This window comes from Salvelinus namaycush, chromosome 1 (genome assembly GCF_016432855.1).
Source record: "Salvelinus namaycush isolate Seneca chromosome 1, SaNama_1.0, whole genome shotgun sequence".
NCBI classification, from domain to species: domain Eukaryota; kingdom Metazoa; phylum Chordata; class Actinopteri; order Salmoniformes; family Salmonidae; genus Salvelinus; species Salvelinus namaycush.
Window position 1 is genome coordinate 62629438 of NC_052307.1, and position 19375 is coordinate 62648812.

At 43.7% G+C, this 19375-nt stretch overlaps 1 protein-coding gene across 1 annotated transcript in view; it reads left to right on the forward strand.

Annotated features, from left to right (window-relative positions):
• Window positions 1-8953, forward strand: part of LOC120046856 (nuclear factor of activated T-cells 5-like) — a 52678-nt gene extending 43725 nt beyond the window's left edge. Inside the window, exons 8-14 of the mRNA XM_038992425.1 lie at window positions 109-161; window positions 809-941; window positions 1567-1635; window positions 1773-1876; window positions 2022-3900; window positions 4045-4301; window positions 4509-8953. Coding sequence (XP_038848353.1) covers window positions 109-161; window positions 809-941; window positions 1567-1635; window positions 1773-1876; window positions 2022-3900; window positions 4045-4283 — 2477 coding nt within the window. The 3' untranslated portion in view covers window positions 4284-4301; window positions 4509-8953. The remainder of the gene's footprint in view (window positions 1-108; window positions 162-808; window positions 942-1566; window positions 1636-1772; window positions 1877-2021; window positions 3901-4044; window positions 4302-4508) is intronic.
• Window positions 8954-19375: the final 10422 nt, after the last annotated feature.

The following is a 19375-nucleotide window of genomic DNA, read 5'->3' on the forward strand; positions in this document are numbered from 1 at the left end:
CAACCAATTATTGTCTGAAATCCATGTACTTACAGTATATGAATAACTTTTATATTTATTCCTTTACCTACCATACTAATGAAACTGTTCATTGTTTTCCCCCCTAAGATGAGAAGTCTTGGAAGGCAGAGGCTGAAATTGACATGGAGCTGTTTCACCAGGTAAATAAGCTTATTCTCTGCTTATTGTGGTCCTAGAATGATTCATGCTAATGATTTAACGGGGTGATTAGATAACAGCAGCCATTTGAGATTTGTAGGTTTAGATCATCTTAAATGGCTACTCACTCAGGGAGGTGAATGGCCTCATTGTTTTGTCACCTAATTACTGTGAGCCACGGTGGTAAGTGTGTCTCAACAGTCCTGCATAAACCTTTGCCCTTGGGAGCCAGAGGGTCAGAGCTTCGTTAGCTAAGCCTCAATCAGTTGTCTGAGCCCTGAGGTGTTTAGATGTCTTTCAAATGCTACTCACAATTTGTAACCAGGCAAACTATGTAAATCACCGCCACACCTTTTACTAGTCAGCAAAGTTTGAAAGGTGTTGCACATCTGAACTAGTTGGTGACGTACGGAGTCTCCAGTTCATCGTCTGTGCCAGGATTATGTCCATTGTGGCTCTCTCTCTCTTTCAACTCTACATTGTGCTGACATCGCTTGATTATTTAATCTAAGTAATTTTGCGCTTGCACCTGTTTTATAAGGGATGTTGACACGTTTGTCACATGACTTGATGTATGTAATTATAAGACTGGGGCTACTGTACATTTCTGTTAGCTAAGTGGATTTGTCTGTTATGCGTTTCCCCTCAGAATCACTTGATTGTGAAGGTTCCTCCTTACCAGAACCCAGCCATCGCGTCTGCAGTGTGTGTGGGAATGTACGTGGTGACCAATGCTGGCCGATCCCATGACGTGCAGCCTTTTACATACACTCCAGAACCAGGTCTGTGATAAGTCCATGAACAAATGTTCTTTTGTTTCACCTTCTGCGCCACATTAGGACCAAAGTGAAATTTCCTCAGAGCATGTCTTCAGCCAGTGTAAATTACAACCATTACTCTACCACCACAACTGTATTAGGTGGATATATCATCTAGCCTGCTCTAAATTTACCATTACAGTCCTTAGTACAGGAAGCCATGTCCACTCGGGAAGAGGGGGGTATTTGTCTCCTCCTTTTTTCTCATCACTTCCAGGCGTCAAAACGTCCTCTGGGCACTGTGGCACGAACTATCAATGAGTGAGCAGGAAGTGACAGAGAAAGGAACTAAAACAATGAAACAAAACATGGAAGTGTAGATGATCCATCTAAAAACAAAAATACCCTTCTATATACAGTATGTACTAAACATGATACCGGATTAGGCAGCGCCCTATACAAAACAGTCAAGTCATACAGATTTATTGCTGATTGTTTTTCACTCTATACAGTAACATTTCATATTATATTATATTTTTGTATATGAAAACCTGACATGCAGACGATGGAGAATGAGACTGGGTATGAAGAATAAGGTCATCTGATTTGCATGTCCATAACTCAACCTGCTTATCTGTGTACGTCTCAGTGGACATATCTGTGAAGAAAGAAGTTCCATCTCCAGGCAAGCCCTGCTCTTTTGATCAACGGATGAAAGGTATAGTATATCTCTACCATGCTGTATCGTGTGTTCTTGTTTGTAATGCATTGGTGTGTGGGGGGGGTATCAATGTACTCTGGTATCTTGGCTTTCAGTATGACAAAATTGTAACATTGTCATTCATGCCCCTACAGTAATTGATGGTGCCTTGATGCCCCCAATGTTGCCTCTTGTGAAGAGAGAAGAGGTCACTCCAATGGAGGTCTCCAGCAACCTCTCTTCTGCTGGCGTGTTCAAGGTAAAAGTTCTACAAATGCATTCCCAGCCTTGGCTGTGATAATGCCTCATTAAATAGTAGAATCATATCCATATGAACCATATCGATCTTTCCCCCAATATATATGAAAAGCTAGCAGGTATCATCTGTTTTTTTGTATTCTCAGCGGACCCCCGATGTCATGTGTTCGGCCCAGCAGACGCTGGACATGAGTTCCAACCTTCCCCCCAACAACAGCCCGTTCTCCAACTCCTTGCCGCGGCCTGCCAGTGACCCTGACGAATCCCAAACAGCAGTCTTCAACACTGCAGAGGCCCTGAGCACCATACAGAAGCAGGACATCGCTCCCACCAACTCCTTTCCCGTGCCTGCAGACTCTCTACTCCAACCTGGACCTCAGCAGTTCCTCCTGGAGCCCAGAGAGGGGCTGGGGCAGGACAGGGCTGGCAACAATGCTGGGGCGGTAGGGAGGCTCAGTCAACATGTGGAGGCCCCTCAACCTGCCCCCCAGCAGCACCAGCTGCCCGTATTCCCCCCAGACGATGTGGCCCAACTGGAACAAGCAGTGAGACAACTGCAGGCCAAAGGGTACTGCAGCCAACAGCAACAGCGACAACAGCAACAGATTCAACAACAACAAATTCAGCAACAACAGCAGCAACAAATTCAGCAACAACAAATTCAGCAACAGCAACTACAGCAACAACAACAGATTCAGCAGCAACAGATTCAGCAGCAACAAATTCAACACCAGCAGCAACAACAGCAAGTGTTGGAGAACCTGCGGCAAGAGCTGTTTAAATCACAGATGCCAATGCATTGTGGCATATTCCAGGGCGGTTCTCGAGGTGAGAACGCTGAACAGCAGGGTTCCCAGCAGGGCATGGTGCAGAACCATGGTTCCGTCTTTCAGCAGGCCCAACAACAGCAGCAGCAGAGGCAACAACAGAAACAGCAGCAGCAAGCAGCACTCTTTCAGCAAGCCAATGAGCTCCTCTCCATTCAGACCAACTTCCTCCATCAGACCCCTTCTCATCCCTCTCCACCCCTCTTCCATAACCCCAGCCCCCTGGCTGAGGCACAGGACCCACAGGGGGCGCTGTTCCACACTCAGAAGGCCTCTCCCACCCAGGAGCAGGTCCAGGCAACCCTCTTCCAGAACACCCTGACAGTGTTGAGTAGGACCAGCCTCTCCCCAGAGCAGCCCCCCTCTGTCGCCAACCTGTTCCTCCCCCAGAGTGCCCTGCCTAGGCAGCTCTCCGCTAGCGGCAGCCAGCAGCAGCAGCTGGCCTTCCTCAGTGCCCTGCAGACCTCTGCCCCTGAGCCCCAGTCAGTGTTCCAGGCTCAGACCCAGCTTTCCCCCATCCAGCAGGGGACCCCCATGGAGCAGCAGCAGCCCTCCCAGCCCCAGTCTCAGCCACCTCAGCAGAACTCCATGTTTCAGAACATCTCCCCCCATCCACCTGCAAACACTCTCTCTCAGACCCAGCAGCAGCAGGCTGGCCTACTGTTCTGCAGCAACCCCCTCTCCACTCCAGAGCAGCCCCCCAGTCTGCTGTTCAGTGGCCAGGGCCAGATGCCCCCCATGAGCAGCAGCAGCCTGAACTCTCAGGAGCCCCAAAACCCCTCCATGCTGTTCTCTCAGGCCAGCATGGTGACGGTTAGCCAGCAGGAATCCTCTGAGCCCATGGCCTTCCTGGACCAGAGCCAGGTGGTGGGGAACCCCTCAGAGCCTCGCCAGCAGGGCCTGTTCCAAGAGCAGCAGCCCATGCAGCTGATCACCAGCTCCAACAACGGCCCAGAGCAGCCCGTCTCTCTCTTCATGCCCCAATCCAACATGGCTGCCCTGCAGGGTTGCATGGCTGCCCAGGTGCTCCCGCAGACAGGCATCTTCAGCACTCAGAATGGGGTGGCAGGCCTGCAGACCACCACCTCCTCCCCCGTGCAGCAGCCAGGGTCTCTGTTCCACACAGCAGTCAGTGGGAGCCTCAACCAGCCCAGCGAGACCCAGCAGCCAGGCCTCTTCCTCTTTGGGATTCAAAACGGTAAGGATTCATGATTATGTGATCTGTCCTTTTATCAAATGTCATCTTTTTAATATGCTCCAGAAAAGCATATGACATTGTTTGGTTTTCATTAAGATTTCATGTGGCATGTAGTCAGTGACTACCCCTTTCTCCCCCATACAGAGTGTGGCCAGCTGATAAACTCTCCTGGAACCACTCTGTCTGATCAGATCATTGCCATCAGTCAGTCTGGTCAGAACCAGAGAGAGAGCGAGGCCCAGATCCAGTCGCTGCTCAACCAGTCCATGTCTGAGTCAGGGAGCATGCAGAACAGCATGACGGCCTCCCAGAACATGGAGAAGATAGATGACCTGCTTGTCAGCCTGCAGGAGCAGGGCAACAACCTCACTCGCTCCTACTAGGCCTGCTATAGGTTTCAGGTGAATGCTCATCTCTATATAAACATTTTAAAAGTTTGGTTTACCAATGTGTTTAAAACGGTTGCACTTTTGTTGTTCAGTTTAAACATCTTGAGGGTATCTCAGAAAGCAGGATTAACCATTTGGAATTCTAGTTCAAATTTGAATCACTGACTACTGTTTACATGCTTCTATGTCCTTTAAACATGTAATTGCCCCTCCCTTTAGGAGCCCAGAAGACCCCCAGTTTGGACCCCCCCTTACAGATGGCAGAAGACCCCCAGTGTGAACCCCCATTACAGATGGCAGAAGACCCCCGGTGTGGACCCCCATTACAGACGGCAGAAGAATGAAAACAAACTCAACGGTGGGCTCCTGTCCGAACTCCAAGTTACATGTAAGCCTCAGCGGCCTTTTTCTCCAAGGACAGTCTTCATGTGTAGATGCTCCACAGTGGCGGTGAGCGGGGCACCAGTCCTCCACTGCATCTAAACCTGGACCTCAAAATAGGACATAGGTTGTAGTTACCCCACAACTGTCAGTGTGTTCAGTGTATCTCGCAGCTAGTCGCCTCCAGCTCTTAATGAAACATGACACTATGTAATGTTTGGCTAACTCATCAGTTCTCAGAGCAGCACTTTGCGGTGTGGTTTTATAAGGATGGTGGTAGAAGCTAGCACAGCATTCTGTCTTCTCCAGGACCAGCGTGTGGGCTCACAATTGTTTATAACGCATTGTTGTCCTTTTTATACGAAATTAAAAGTATTTTAGGAAATAGCAAAAGAAAATATACAGTTCGTGAAAAATAAACCTTTGTAAGATACTTTGACTTTAGTTCTTTCAGCACTTTACGATGCTTTCCTTTTGTGGCCAGTTACTCATTAAGTTGGCCTATGCATTCGCTAGTCAGCTATTTAGTCAGTACATCTCGACAACTTTATTACTCATGCATGTGTTTTGAGTTATGGCTTTAGTTTTTTTATTGTTCCTTTCATGAAATACCAGTTTCTTATTGGCAGCCATCTTCCCATTACCCATTCATGAGAATAACTCCAAATATTTGAGTATTACACCATGGATTTCTTTCCCTGATTAGACTCTGTAGTACGAGAGATGCTCTAGATTAGGGTCAATGTGGATCAAGAGAAAAGAAATCATCCAGCCTTTAAATGATTAATTTCCAGTCTACATAATTAAATAATAGGCCTACATTTTGAATAAATCAGAACCATATATGTGTACTATATACCAGTGTGCACGGTTGTCTGATGTAATTAAAGAGTATATTGTTATTTGTATCATTCTATCGCAAATGTAGTTAATGTGTTGTTTTGTAAGGATGTCTCCATGGAAGATGTTTGTTTTAGCTCACGTCTGGCACGCACAAACTGGACTTTTATCCATAGATCAGAGAGGAGTTTTCCGTATGTTTGTCTTACTGTAAAATACCAACTCTCTTGCCGACAGTGGGCCAACCCAGGACCTGAGTCAAGGCCTCAAGTCACAGCCTCCTTTTTCGTCTTCATGAATGGCCAGTTTTATGGCTCATATTGATTGGTGTGTTCATATTTGTCGTTTGAGACTCGCCATGTTTTGACAGGAAGAAAGTGGTGAAAGTGACTGGAGCAGTTATCTGTTTTGCCTTGACCATGAATGGTTGTTTGTAGTTGGATTATTAGTGTCAGGCGTGATATACAGGTGTATGATCTTAATTTGATCACTCTTTTGTTGCTGAGAATTTTCCTGCACTGCAAGAAAAACTTTTATTATTATTATTTGTATTTTATCGTTTTTGTATATATTTTTATTGTACTTTTTAACCCCAATTTCATGATATCCAATTGGTAGTTAGTCTTGTACCATCGCTGCAACTCTGCAACTGCAACACGACTCTGCCAAGCCGCACTGCTTCTTGACACACAGCTCGCTTGTGTGTCAGATTTCGACTTTGAAATTTCAGACTTGATTTACCCTAATGAAAAATGTATCAATCCCTACAAAAATGTCCATTAATTATAATCCACAGAATAATTCGCATTTCCTTTTGCTGCAGGATTATTTTTCTGCTGTAACAAACTGGCTCAAATTAAGACTCTACACCTGTACTGCTGCCAAACTGGTTTGTGCTTTTATTCTTTACATGTGAGTATTGGGCTGGAGTGGAGCCATCAGTAAGATTGTGTCTTGTTTTTAGTCTGAATCTGAGTATACACATGAACAAGGGGCTGGCCTCTGATGACAACAAGAACAGCTTCGTTGAGTGCCTCCATCTTTCTCTCTTAGTGTTGTTGTCTTTTATTGTGGGTTCTTAACATCATTACCTCTTATTCACTTTAAAAACAAGCAGATGTTTTAAATGGAGAGTATTTAAACTATTTTTAGTAATGTGATTGGTGGGGCCCCATATTCCCCATCCCAGAGCTTGAGCTGTGTTCTTTTAGATATTTAAAGGGACCCTACTCATGAAGAATGAACCGTTAAGTTGCTTTGGAGAAAAGAGCTGTCTGTGATTGGCTTTCTTCAACTCTTGTGAAATATTAGTAGTTTTGTTTCTAATAGTCATGAGTATTTGTGAATTTTTATAAGATTTACAAATATTTTATCATATCTTTTTTACTGGTGTAGTTCTAATACATCTTTTTAGAAATCATATCTAATTTATTTGGTATTTTTTGTCTTAGATATTGTCTAAATTGTGTCCCACAATCATATTTGTGCTACAAATGACTTGATGTACAAGTTTGGTTCTGATTTAACTCCGTAATTGTATTAATATTAGTTATGTGGATTTGGCCCTTCCCCACCTGTTGAAACTGTAGTTGGCTGTGGTCTTGTGTGACATATCTGTCAGTGAAGCTTATCTTCTCCCTGTAGAAGTGAGGACAGGGATACAACTTTATGATTGAGGGAGTTAAAATGTACCATGTACACTGAGTCACATGTACATTCCTGTGCATTGTTTTCTTCCCTTTGATAGATTTCTGTTCATATGCCAGGTTGAGATCAATTGTACAGTATGTTTGTCCAAATCTGATAGTTTAAAGTCAACTCCTTGTGATATCATTCATGAAACATTGAACCTATACTGTCACATCTACAACTTATTTCACCTCTTGAATAAGGAAAGTGCAGGAAGTTATTGGACAACTATGCCAGTTATAAAGCCATACAGACAGTTAAAACAGCATCTATTAAATAATTGTTAATAGGGTTTACAAAAAACTCCAAACGCAGAATGTGTTTGTTACCTCAACCCGAGCAGGTTGCTAATCAGGCCACCTTACTCAACATTGGACCAATTACAATGATAAAGTACATTCTTTATATATAGTATACCTACAATATTTTGGCGGCAACATGTTAATGTTTTGTGTTATGAATACACAATAAGATTGTTATTTTCAAGCATAAGCATATTGAGTGTAAAAATACCTATTTTCAAATGTAACCCATGAATATCTCATGTAGTATGAGCTTTGACAAAATAGGAGGGCTATTTGTCAACTAGGCTACATGTTTTACATTGATGACGACATGAGTCTTTGTAATTGAGTGTCGCTATACTTTATTGTGCCGGTAAAGGTTTAATTTATTGAAGACCTAAAAATGAAAGACTTTTCCTACTCAACCAATGACTACAGAAATGCAGGGGTCACCTTGAAAGTTCAGCTATATTTTTACCATATTTGCACCCAGACTAACCAATGATTTATGACATCAGTGTACAGCAAATATATTTTAGAAGTATTGCTCAGTACATTGGATGATATACTTGTGCCTTGACAAACTTTTATAGTAGAGACCAGATTTATCTTGTACCATTGTTGCCTGTTTTATTCACCACTGTGACACTAATGTCAGTGGTTATTAGCCCTTGATAACTAGTATCTTGCAAGCCATACGACTTGTGTGCTTCAAATGCCGTACAGAAATGAGTGACCAGATAAATGTATAGTGTTGTGCATCTGATTTATTTTCACAGAAATATGAATTGCATTTGTTTAACGTCGGTGCAATTTAAGTTTTGTCTCAAACTGCTATGCAGCTAGATTCAATATAAAATGTATATCTGTTACTTTTTTAATATATATTTTATCTATCTAGCCTCTCTTGATTGTTCATTGCAAAGGGGAACCTATAACGAAATATTGTAATTATGTTAATTATTTATGTAACTTTTTGAAATAGTATTGATACTGTGTGCCACCGGGATTTGTTTTTATTTTTATGATTGGGCTTGTGTCAGTCAAGACAAACCCAAATTTCACCTAATTCAAACAAACTTGTCATTCAGAATTTTCATCATGGGTGTTTTGTTTTTATTATAAATGTCATCAGTTAGTCTGTTCACACACTGTTCTGTTTGTGTCCCCTTAATCTGTCTGGCTTTGGTTTGATGTGAAAGTCTGCTTTATTTCCATTCATTTCTTTTCTGGTGATCAGTAGTGAACCTGTTGATAGCACTGACAGGTTATAGGTATGGGGAGTGCATATCACCTATGTGTTTTTAGCTACCATGTGAACAACTGTTAAATATTACCCTTTAAAAAATGTATCTATATGAAATGTATTTTTGCTTTTGTTGGGGCATTTGTATACTCTTGCAATTATATTTATGTAAACCTGCTGGTATCTATATTAATAAAGATAGATGATATGTTTTCCTTTGACTAGTTGATTTCCCCACCCTCTGATGTCTGGTTTTGGTTCGATTTTTGCATTGATCAACTTTTTGTTTTTGCTCAGGAGACACAAAGACAACATGAATTTCCCATACCGTGAAAGATTGGAAATGGCAAAATCACAAGCACATCAATCTAATTCCGTTTCAAGAGTAACATAACTAATCATCAATCAAATGCGCCATGGCCTTACCCTAGTTGTCCATCCAAAACATGTTTTAACATTATGAAGGGAGGAGAGCGAGGGAAGTAGAAAGGGAAAAACATGTTTTAACATTATGAAGGGAGGAGAGCGAGGGAAGTAAAAAGGGAAAAACATGTTTTAACATTATGAAGGGAGGAGAGCGAGGGAAGTAGAAAGGGAAAAACATGCTTGCATGCTCAGAAACCAGATGAATATGGTCACATATTCAAATGTAATTTAATATTGTGATTAGAGATGTATAATTAGTAAATGACCTGTGTTCTTCAATGAAGAAGGTGAGGGTTTGGCCGTCAATGTAAATAAGAATTTGTTCTGAACTGACTTGCCTAGTTACATAAATTATAAAAATGAAGCCCGCCCGCAATAAAATTAACTAATGTGATCCCCCTGGTGGTCTGGGTGCAGTACTACTTTTGCGCAGCGTCTTCTGTGACTGATCCCCTCGAACACGCTGAGACGTCATTGCGTACAGTTCAACGTCAAAATGTGTGTACGTGCGTTGATCTCGTTTGGAGCTGGAGAGGATGGATAGCCAGGATAGAAGGTAATGTGGTGTGGGGAAACGGATGGAAGGAAATGGCCAAGTGATGGAAAATCTGATAGAAATGAAAGATGAGGTGTGCCAGAATGATGGCCGAGGGACCAGGATTGATGTAGCCACAGGGAAAGAGTCTGCCTTGGACCTCACTCTGGTATCTAGTGTGATGGCAGGAATCTTTTGAGTGGAATGTATGGGAGGAGTTGACAGTAGGGAGTGATCATTACCCCATACTATGTACAGTAGGTCGAAGGAGGTGTCAGTGGAGTAGACAGGTGGGTGTTTGGAAGGGCAAAGTGGGATCAGTTTCAGGAGCAGGTGATGGCTCGGGTGGATATAAGAGGGTGTGGATAGTATGAATAACTGAGTGGGGGGCAGCTACTGAGGCTATACCTAAGAAGTCAGGACGGAGGAGTGTGGGGCAATGGTGAGGAGTAGAAAGAGGGAATTTAGAGTACTGAGAAGGACGCATGACTTCCAACATCTTCCAACATCTGATTCATCTGACCCATTCCTCCTGACAGACCTGGTGTATCTGAGTCAGGTTTGTAGGCCTCCTTGCTCGCACATGCTTTTTCAGTTCTGTCCACAAATGTTCCATGGGATTGAGGTCAGGGCTTTGTTATGGCCACTCCAATACCTTGACTTTGCTGTCCTTAAGCCATTTTGCCACAACTTTGGAAGTATGCTTGTGGTTATTGTGCATTTGGAAGACCCATTTGCGACCAAACTTTAACTTCCTGACTGATGTCTTGAGATGTTGCTTCAATATATCCACATAATTTTCCTCCCTCATGATGCCATATATTTTGTGCACCAGTCCATCCAGCAGCAAAGCACCCCACAACATGATGCTGCCACCCCCGTGCTTCACGGTTGGGATGGTGTTCTTCGGCTTGCAAGCCTCCCCCTTTTTCCTCCAAACATAATGATGGTCATTATGGCCAAACAGTTCTATTTTTGTTTCATCAGACCAGAGGACATTTCTCCAAAAAGTATGATCTTTGTCCCCATGCAGTTGCAAACCGTAGTCTGGCTTTATGGCGGTTTTGGAGCAGTGGCCTCTTCCTAGCTGAGCAGCCTTTCAGGTTATGTCATTATAGGACTCGTTTTATTGTGGATATAGATACTTTTGTACCTGTTTCCTCCAGCATCTTCACAAGGTCCTTTGCTGTTGTTCTGGAATTGATTTGCCCTTTTCGCACCAAAGTACGTTCATCTCTAGGAGACAGAACGCGTCTCCTTCCTGAGCGGTATGACGGCTGCATGGTCCCATGGTGCTTATACCTGCATACTATTGTTTTTACAGATGAATGTGGTACCTTCAGGCGTTTGTAAATTGCTCCCAAGGATGAACAAAAAATGTATTTTGATTTTCCCATGATGTCAAGCAAAGAGGCACTGAGTTTGAAGGTAGGCCTTGAAATACATCCACAGGTACACCTCCAATTGACTCAAATTATGTCAATTAGCCTATCAGAAGCTTCTAAAGCCATGACATCATTTTCTGGAATTTTCCAAGCTGTTTAAAGGCACAGTCAACTTAGTGTATGTAAACTTCTGACCCACTGGAATTGTGATACAGTGAATTATAAGTGAAATAATCTGTCTGTAAACAATTGTTGGAAAAATTACTTGTCATGCACAAAGTAGATGTCCTAACCGACTTGCCAAAACTATAGTTTGTTAACAAGAAATTTGTGGAGTGGTTGAAAACGAGTTTTAATGACTCCAACCTAAGTGTATGTAAACTTCCGACTTCAACTGTACATAGGGCAGCAGCCTCTAAGGTGCAGGGTTGAGTAACCGGGTGGTAGCCAGCTAGTGATGGCTATTTAACAGTCTGATAGCCTTGAGGTAGAAGCTGTTTTTCAGTCAAGAGGCACTGTTGTGCTTTCTTCACCACACTGTTTGTGTGGGTGGACCATTTCAGGTTGCCAGTGATGTGCAGTCCAAGGAACTTGAAGCTTTTCACCTTCTCCACTACAGTCATGTCGATGTGGATAGGGGCGTGCACCCTCTGCTGTCTCCTGAAGTCCATGATCAGCTTCTTCATTTTGTTGACATTGAGGGAGAGGTTATTTTCCTGGCACCACTACGCCAGGGCCCTCGCCTCCTCCCTGTAGCCTGTCTCGTCACTGTTGGTAATCAGGCCTGCTACTGTTGTGTTGTCTGCAAACTTGATGATTGAGTTGGAGGTGTGAGTGGCCACGCAGTCATGGGTGAACAGGGAGTACAGAAGGGGGCTGAGCATGCACCCTTGTCAGGCCCCTGTGTTGAAGATCAGCGTAGTGGAGGTGATGTTTCCAACATTCACCACCTGAGGGTAGCCCTTCAGGAAGTCCAGGACCCAGTTACACAGGGCGGGGTTCAGACCCTGGGCCCGAGCTTGGAGGTTACTATGGTGTTGAAGGCTGAGCTATAGTTCATGAACAGCATTCTTACATAGGTATTCCTTTTGTCCAGATGGGAAGGACAAGGCAGCTACCTGGTGGATAACGATACACCGCTGGGGAGCGTAATTAGGCCTTTGTTGTTTTCATTCATGATCAATGATGTTTACTCTCAGGTACGGCGTGATATTTGGAGGTCGTTATTTGCAGATGGGGCCTAATGGAAGAGGGGAATAAATGTGCCATACATAGTCAGGAAGGTACAGGAAGCAATTGATGAGGTAGAGCGGTGGGCATTAATGTGGGGATTCAGGTTTTCTGTAGAGAAAACCCAGTGTTCTTTACCAGGAGGAAGGTGGGAGATGAGGTATGCTTGAGGTTACAGTATATGGGAGAAACTTGGAGAGGGTGGGGGCCTTCAGGTTCTTTGGGGTGTACTTTGACACTAGGCTGACCTGGGCAGAATACATTGAGAGAGTGGTGATAAAATGTAAGAAGGTGTTAAATGTGATTGGCTGTCTGATGGGGAAGAAGTGGGCGGCTGGGCGTTCCTCATTGAGGACCATGCATGTTGCATTGATCTGATCTGTAATAGACTATGGCAGTATAGCGTATGGTTCGACAGCCCAGACCTCATTGGAAAGGCTAGATGTCATACAGGGGCAAGGACTCAGAATATGTAGTGGGGAGTTTCGGACCTCCCCAGTGTCTGCAATACAGGTGGAGATGAGGGATATGCCATTGCAGATTTGTAAACAGCAGCTGAATTATTGGGTCAACCTACAGGGACATGGGGTGTCTTATCCTGCGAAAGGGATTTTACAGGCATGCTGGGAACATGAGAGAGGACAGAGCACAAGCATTGGGTGGGTGGGTAATACTCAGGCGAGGGAGATATATGGAAGGGAGTTTAGTCCAACGGTAGCTATTCCTGTAAACCCAGCATGGCTACTCCGTCTCCAGTAGTTGACCTAGAAGTGTTGGAGAGACTACGGAACGATAGGGAGGGTGTTGATATATCTGATTTGTTTAAGAGACATCTGGATACTGTGTATCAGGATTTTTGTGGCCATTTACACAGATTGTTCAAAATATCCAAGGACAGCATTTGTAGTGCAGGAATGTGGGGTGGCATTCCGGAAACGTATTACAGATCATCTAGCTCTATATACGGCAGAACTGATGGCCATACTGTTGGCCTTGCAGTGGATGGAGGAAGTCAAGCCAGACAGAGTAGTTATTTGCTCTGATTCATGTGCAGTGTTGATGAGTCTTCAGTCCTTTAGATCACGTAGCAGACAAGACCTGCTTTATGATGTACTACAAGCCCATTGCAGGATTAGATAGATGGGTATACAGATAAGATTTACTTGGGTTCCAGTCCATGTGGGGGTGGAGGGGAAAGAGACAGTTGATGTACTGGCTAAAGAAGCACTTTGTTCAGGGATGTTGATGTTGTAGTTTCAATGAGCAAGGCAGAGGAAAAAACCCTGATATGGACAGTGATGATGCAGAGATGGCAGGAGCAGTGGAATAGAGATACTAAGGGCAGGCATTTATTGCAAGTATATAGGAATGTTGGGGAGGGGAAGACAGTAGGAAGGGACAGAAGAGAGGAGGCTATTTTTAGATTAAGGCTGGGAAACAGCCAGTTGAATAAGACTTTACATTTGATAGGAAAGCCTTCAACAGGAAAGTGTGATTATTGCCAGGAGATGATCGTGGACTACAGGAAAAGGAGGGCAGAGCACGCCCCCATTCTCATCGACAGGACTGTAGTGGAACAGGTTGAGAGCTTCAAGTTCCTTGGTGTGCACATCATCAACAAACTATTATGGTCCAAACACACCAAGACAGTCGTGAAGAGGGCACGACAACACCTATTCCCAGTCAGGAGACTGAAAAGATTTGGCATGGGTCCTCAGATCCTCAAAACGTTCTACAGCTGCACCATCGAGAGCATCCTGACTGGTTGCATCACCGCTTGGTATGGCAACAGCTCGGCCTCCGACCGCAAGGCGCTACAGAGGGTAGTGAGTACGGCCCAGTACATCACTGGGGCCAAGCTTCCTGCCATCCAGGACCTCTATACCAGGCAAAGGAAGGCCATAAAAATTGCCAGACTCCAGCCCCCCTAGTCATAGACTGTTCTCTATGCTACCGCACAGCAAGCAGAACCGGAGCGCCAAGTCTAGGTCCAAAAGGCTTCTTAACAGCTTCTACCCCCAAACCATAAAACGTACTATTTGCATTGACACACCCTTTTTTTACTCTGCTGCTACTCGCTGTTTATTATCTATGCATAGTCACTTTACCCCTACCTACATGTACATATTACCTCAGTTACCTCTACTAACCGGTACTCCCTGTATATAGCGTTGTTATTGTTATTTTGTTACATTAATTTATTTTACTTTAGTTAATTTAGTAAAAAAAAATATTAACTATATTCTTTTAATTAAAACGGCATTGTTGGGGGCGCTAGAGAGCGTGCTATAGAGTAGACGTGCTTTGCTAGAGCTCCGCTCAATTTTGAAACAAATTAGTATTTATCTTAACCTCTCACAACCTATAACGTCAAACAAATATGACAAAGGGGAAAGGCACCAAAAAGGGGGCGCTAAACAAGATAATTGGAATGAGATAGACAACGAACCAATTTCAACGTCGCCGACCCACGAGGAGCTAGCTGAAGAGGCTAGCTTCCAAGAGTTCCCCACAGATCCTACTCAAAGTGACATACTGACTGCCATAAACGCACTAAGCAAGAAGGTGGACACAAGGTTGGCTGATATCTCAAAGAGTATTGGGACTTTGGCCGAAACTGTGAAGGCAACTAAGAGAAGGGTGCACGAGGTTGAGCAGACGACAGTCGATCACGAGGCCAGACTACAGGACATAGAGAAACAGTGCGCAACGTTCAAAAATGACAACAAAACCCTGAAGGCCCGACTGGAAATGCTCGAGTCGCATTCAAGACGCCAGAACATCCGAACATGTGGGATCCAGGAGGACACTGAGAAAGGGAAACCCACTGAATTTGTCTCGGAGCTGATACCGGCATTGCTGGGGAGTGAACACTTCAAAACGGCCATCCTGATCGACCGCGCACACAGATCACAGGCAACGAAGCCGGCCAAGGGCGGGCCACCAAGGCCATTCATTGTAAGGCTGCACTATCCCCACACCAGGGATCTCATCCTCAAGCTGGCTAGTCAAAAGTTCCCCCTTAACTACAACGGAGCCAGGGTGTCTTTCTACCCAGATCTTACCTTGGAGGTGAGGAACCAACGGAAAGAGTATGATGAGGTACGCAACAAATGCAGGGCGGCCAACATCCGATATGGATTCCTCTTCCCAGCCCGGTTTAAGGTGACAGTCGAGGGATCAACACGTACGTTTGACAACGCAAAAGAGGCCGATCTGTTCTTGACAAGCAAGCTCCCCGGCTGAGGATACAGAACGGCTGTGCCAGCCGGCTAAATGGCCAAATACAGGCCAGGAATGTGTTTGAATTGAATTTCCGGCCTATGTCTTTTCGATCAGAAATTGGGACTTATAGGATAGGTGAGATGTTGTGGCTAATATAGCATTGTTTGGCATGTCATGTTTTGGCGCCACTCACCCCCTAACGTGAGAGTTAAGTTAAGTGTTATTTAATATTAGTTTATATGCGGAGCATCTATAGACGACGAGTTAGTTCAAGCTGTATGTCTAGACACCCTAAGGTTTGTGTGTTAGCCAAGGAGTGCTTCGTTTGGGGAAGTCACTCAGTAAAGGGATGGGAGGGGGGATGGGGTCTGTGTTTTATGTTCACGTTTATTAATACAGGTGGCATGACAAGCTCCCGTACGGCGGGACGTTTTTTTTCTGGGTTTTGTATGACAGCAGCAATTTGCTTTAAAATAAGAAATGCCACATAGTGACCGAGCACAGAGTAGACCAGGTGGAATAAATCTAGTCAGCTGGAACTGTAATGGATTAGGGCATGTCGTGAAACGAGCTAAGGTTTTTTCTCATCTTAAATCACTGGGTGCTGACATAGTGCTTCTTCAAGAAACTCATATTAAACGCTCGGCGCAGGCCAAGCTACGAGTCAGCTGGATCGGTCAGATATACCAGTCTAACTTTGATGCAAAAGCGAGAGGGGTAGCAATAATGATAAGGAAAAACATTCATTTTGTTTACTCAACCTCGATTTCAGATCCTAATGGTCGGTATATTATTGTGGCTGGTACACTGAATTCAAAACCAATAACCTTGGTCAATTTATATGGACCCAATTTCGATGATCCATTATTTTTTCAAAGGGTATTTAAGGCCATACCAAATATCTCGGATACAAGTGTTATTGTTGGAGGTGACTTTAACTGTACGTTAGATCCTCTTTTAGATAAACAGCTATCAAGGTCACTTCAACAATCAAATGCCAGTGTCTGTCTAAATACATTGATGACAAACCTTAACATTGTCGATATTTGGAGACTGACGCACCCAACAGACAGGGATTATTCTTTCTTTTCATCAGTTCATAAATCATATTCCAGAATTGACTATTTCTTGTTGGACTCCAAACTAATTTCAGCAGCTGAGTCGGTTACCTATCACCCCATTCTAATTACGGACCACTCTCCTCTGTCCATGGTGCTGAAACTCGACAATATGTCGACAGGTCGGCGACCGTGGCGCTTAGACGCATACCTGTTGAAAGATGAGGCTTTTTGTCAGTATTTGAAGGAGCAGATTGCCTTTTTCCTCAGAACTAACGACACGGGGATGTTGACGACTCCACCCTTTGGGAATCTCTAAAGGCTGTGATTAGAGGTTACATTATTTCTTATACATCAGAGAGGAAGAAACGTGCCAATACTAGGCTGGGAGAAATTGAAAGAGAGTTAGGGGAACAGGAGAACGTTTTTAGGACAAATTCCTCATATACAGTCCTTGAGAAGATCACAAAGTTAAAATATGAATACAATACCATCCTTTCAAAACGGGTGGGCTCTTTACTTGCTAGAACGCAACAAAGTTATTTTGAACTGGGGGACAAACCACATAAATTATTAGCAAGACAGCTAAGGCATGTACAGGCATCTAGAGCTATTCACAAAATAAAAGACAAGAAGGGTAAAATAGTAACAGATCCGCAGGACATTAATAAATGCTTTGCGCAGTTTTACTCAGAGCTATACCAATCAAAATGCGATGCTACTGATCCACAAACTATGGAACGCTTTCTCGCTGAATGTGAACTTCCTAAACTAGACAGGGGGGCAGCTGCTGCACTCGATGCAGGGATAACCTTAGAGGAAATTAACACAGCGATAGCACAATTTCCAAACAGCAAGGCCCCTGGGCCCGATGGATATGTAATAGAATTCTATAAGAAGTACTGCGCTAGTCTATCTCCACTTATGTTGCGAATGTTTCAACAATCAAAAGAAAATGCCAAACTCCCGCAAACACTGTATGAGGCTACAATAGCCCTGATCTTGAAAAAAGATAGAGATTCCGTGGAGATGTCGTCGTATCGCCCCGTGTCGTTACTCCCCATAGAAAACAAGGTGTTGACAAAGATATTGGCAAACCGATTGAAAAAATATATTTCCGACATCATACACCCTGACCAGACAGGTTTTATCCCGGGCCGGCATATATACTACAATTTGAGACGCCTTTTCAACGTAATGTATCATGATCATAAAGTTGAGGCAGTGGTAATAGCTCTTGATGCAGAGAAGGCGTTTGATCAGATTGAGTGGAAGTATATGATGTCGGTTCTGGAGCATTTTGGGTTTGGAAAGGAATTTATTAATTGGATAAGAATTATTTATGCACACCCAATGGCCTCCGTGGTGACCAATCAGGAAATGTCGCAGTCATTCCGCCTGTTCAAGGGGTGCCGACAGGGGTGCCCTATTTCGCCTGCTCTCTTCGCTATAGCCATGGAACCCCTTGCTACTCGCATTCGGGCATGTCCCGATATAGCTTCTGTTAAAATAAAAGACACACAGCACAAAATTTCCCTATATGCAGACGATGTTCTTTTGTTTTTGTCCAAGCCTAAAACTTCTATTCCACCCTTACTTAACTTGATAAACACATTCGGCTCCTTCTCTGGCTACAAGATAAACTGGCAAAAAAGTGAGTTGATGCCAATATCACGGCCTGTGGATATGCAATTTCTGCAATCTACCCCGTTTAGAACAGTGAGGGACAAGTTCACAAGCCTTGGCATTGTAGTGACAAGAGACCTTGATCAGCTATTGAAAGCGAATTGGGACATGAAAATATATCAGCTTAAACAAAATATAGATTTTTGGAAAACTCTGCCTATTTCCTTGGTTGGTCGTATAAACGCTATTAAAATGGTTGTCCTACCCAGGTTTCTTTACCTCTTCCAATGTCTACCCAATTTCATACCACAAAGCTATTTTAAGAAACTGGATTCAATAGTAACTCCATTTTTATGGGATAACAAGGCAGCCAGAATTGCAAAGAAGCATTTATGCAAGTACAAGATAGAGGGGGGCTTTGGCCTTCCTCACTTCAAACTGTATTATTGGGCTGCTAATCTGAACATTGTGTCTTTCTGGAGGGAAAGTTTACCTGCGATGAGACAGAAGGATATGCCTTCATGGCTTTTGATTGAGCAGGCCTCCTGTCAACGTTCCTCACTCCCTGCACTTGTTAATAGCCCATCATATGTGAAAAAAGCCACTTATGACTCCAATCCAGTCATTTGTCATACGCTTAGGATCTGGAAACAGATTAGGGATTTTCTTAACATACCCACTGTTTACATAGACAGCCCGATTAGCCTGAATCATGCTTTCCACCCTGCATTGGATGATGTGGTGTTTTCACAGTGGAGGGAGAAGGGGCTCACAACAATTGGTAATCTATACATAGATGGTCAGTTAGCTTCATTTCAACAACTACAGGCAAAGTTCAACATGCCAACAACACATTTTTTCAGATACCTCCAAATCAGGAATTTCTTAAGGACACATATCCCACAGTATGGCATGAAGCCAAATAGTCCTACATTAGATAGCTTGATCCTTGTCAAACCCCATTCAAAAGGGTCGGTCTCTAGACTGTATGATGTGCTACAGGCCCACATAGAGGTATCCACAGACACCATTAAAAGGGCTTGGGAACAAGAACTTGGTTCAGAAATCTCAAATGAGGACTGGATAGAAGCTCTCAGGAATATAAACCACAGTTCAGTGAATGCCAGACACAACCTTGTACAGTTTAAGGTGATACACAGG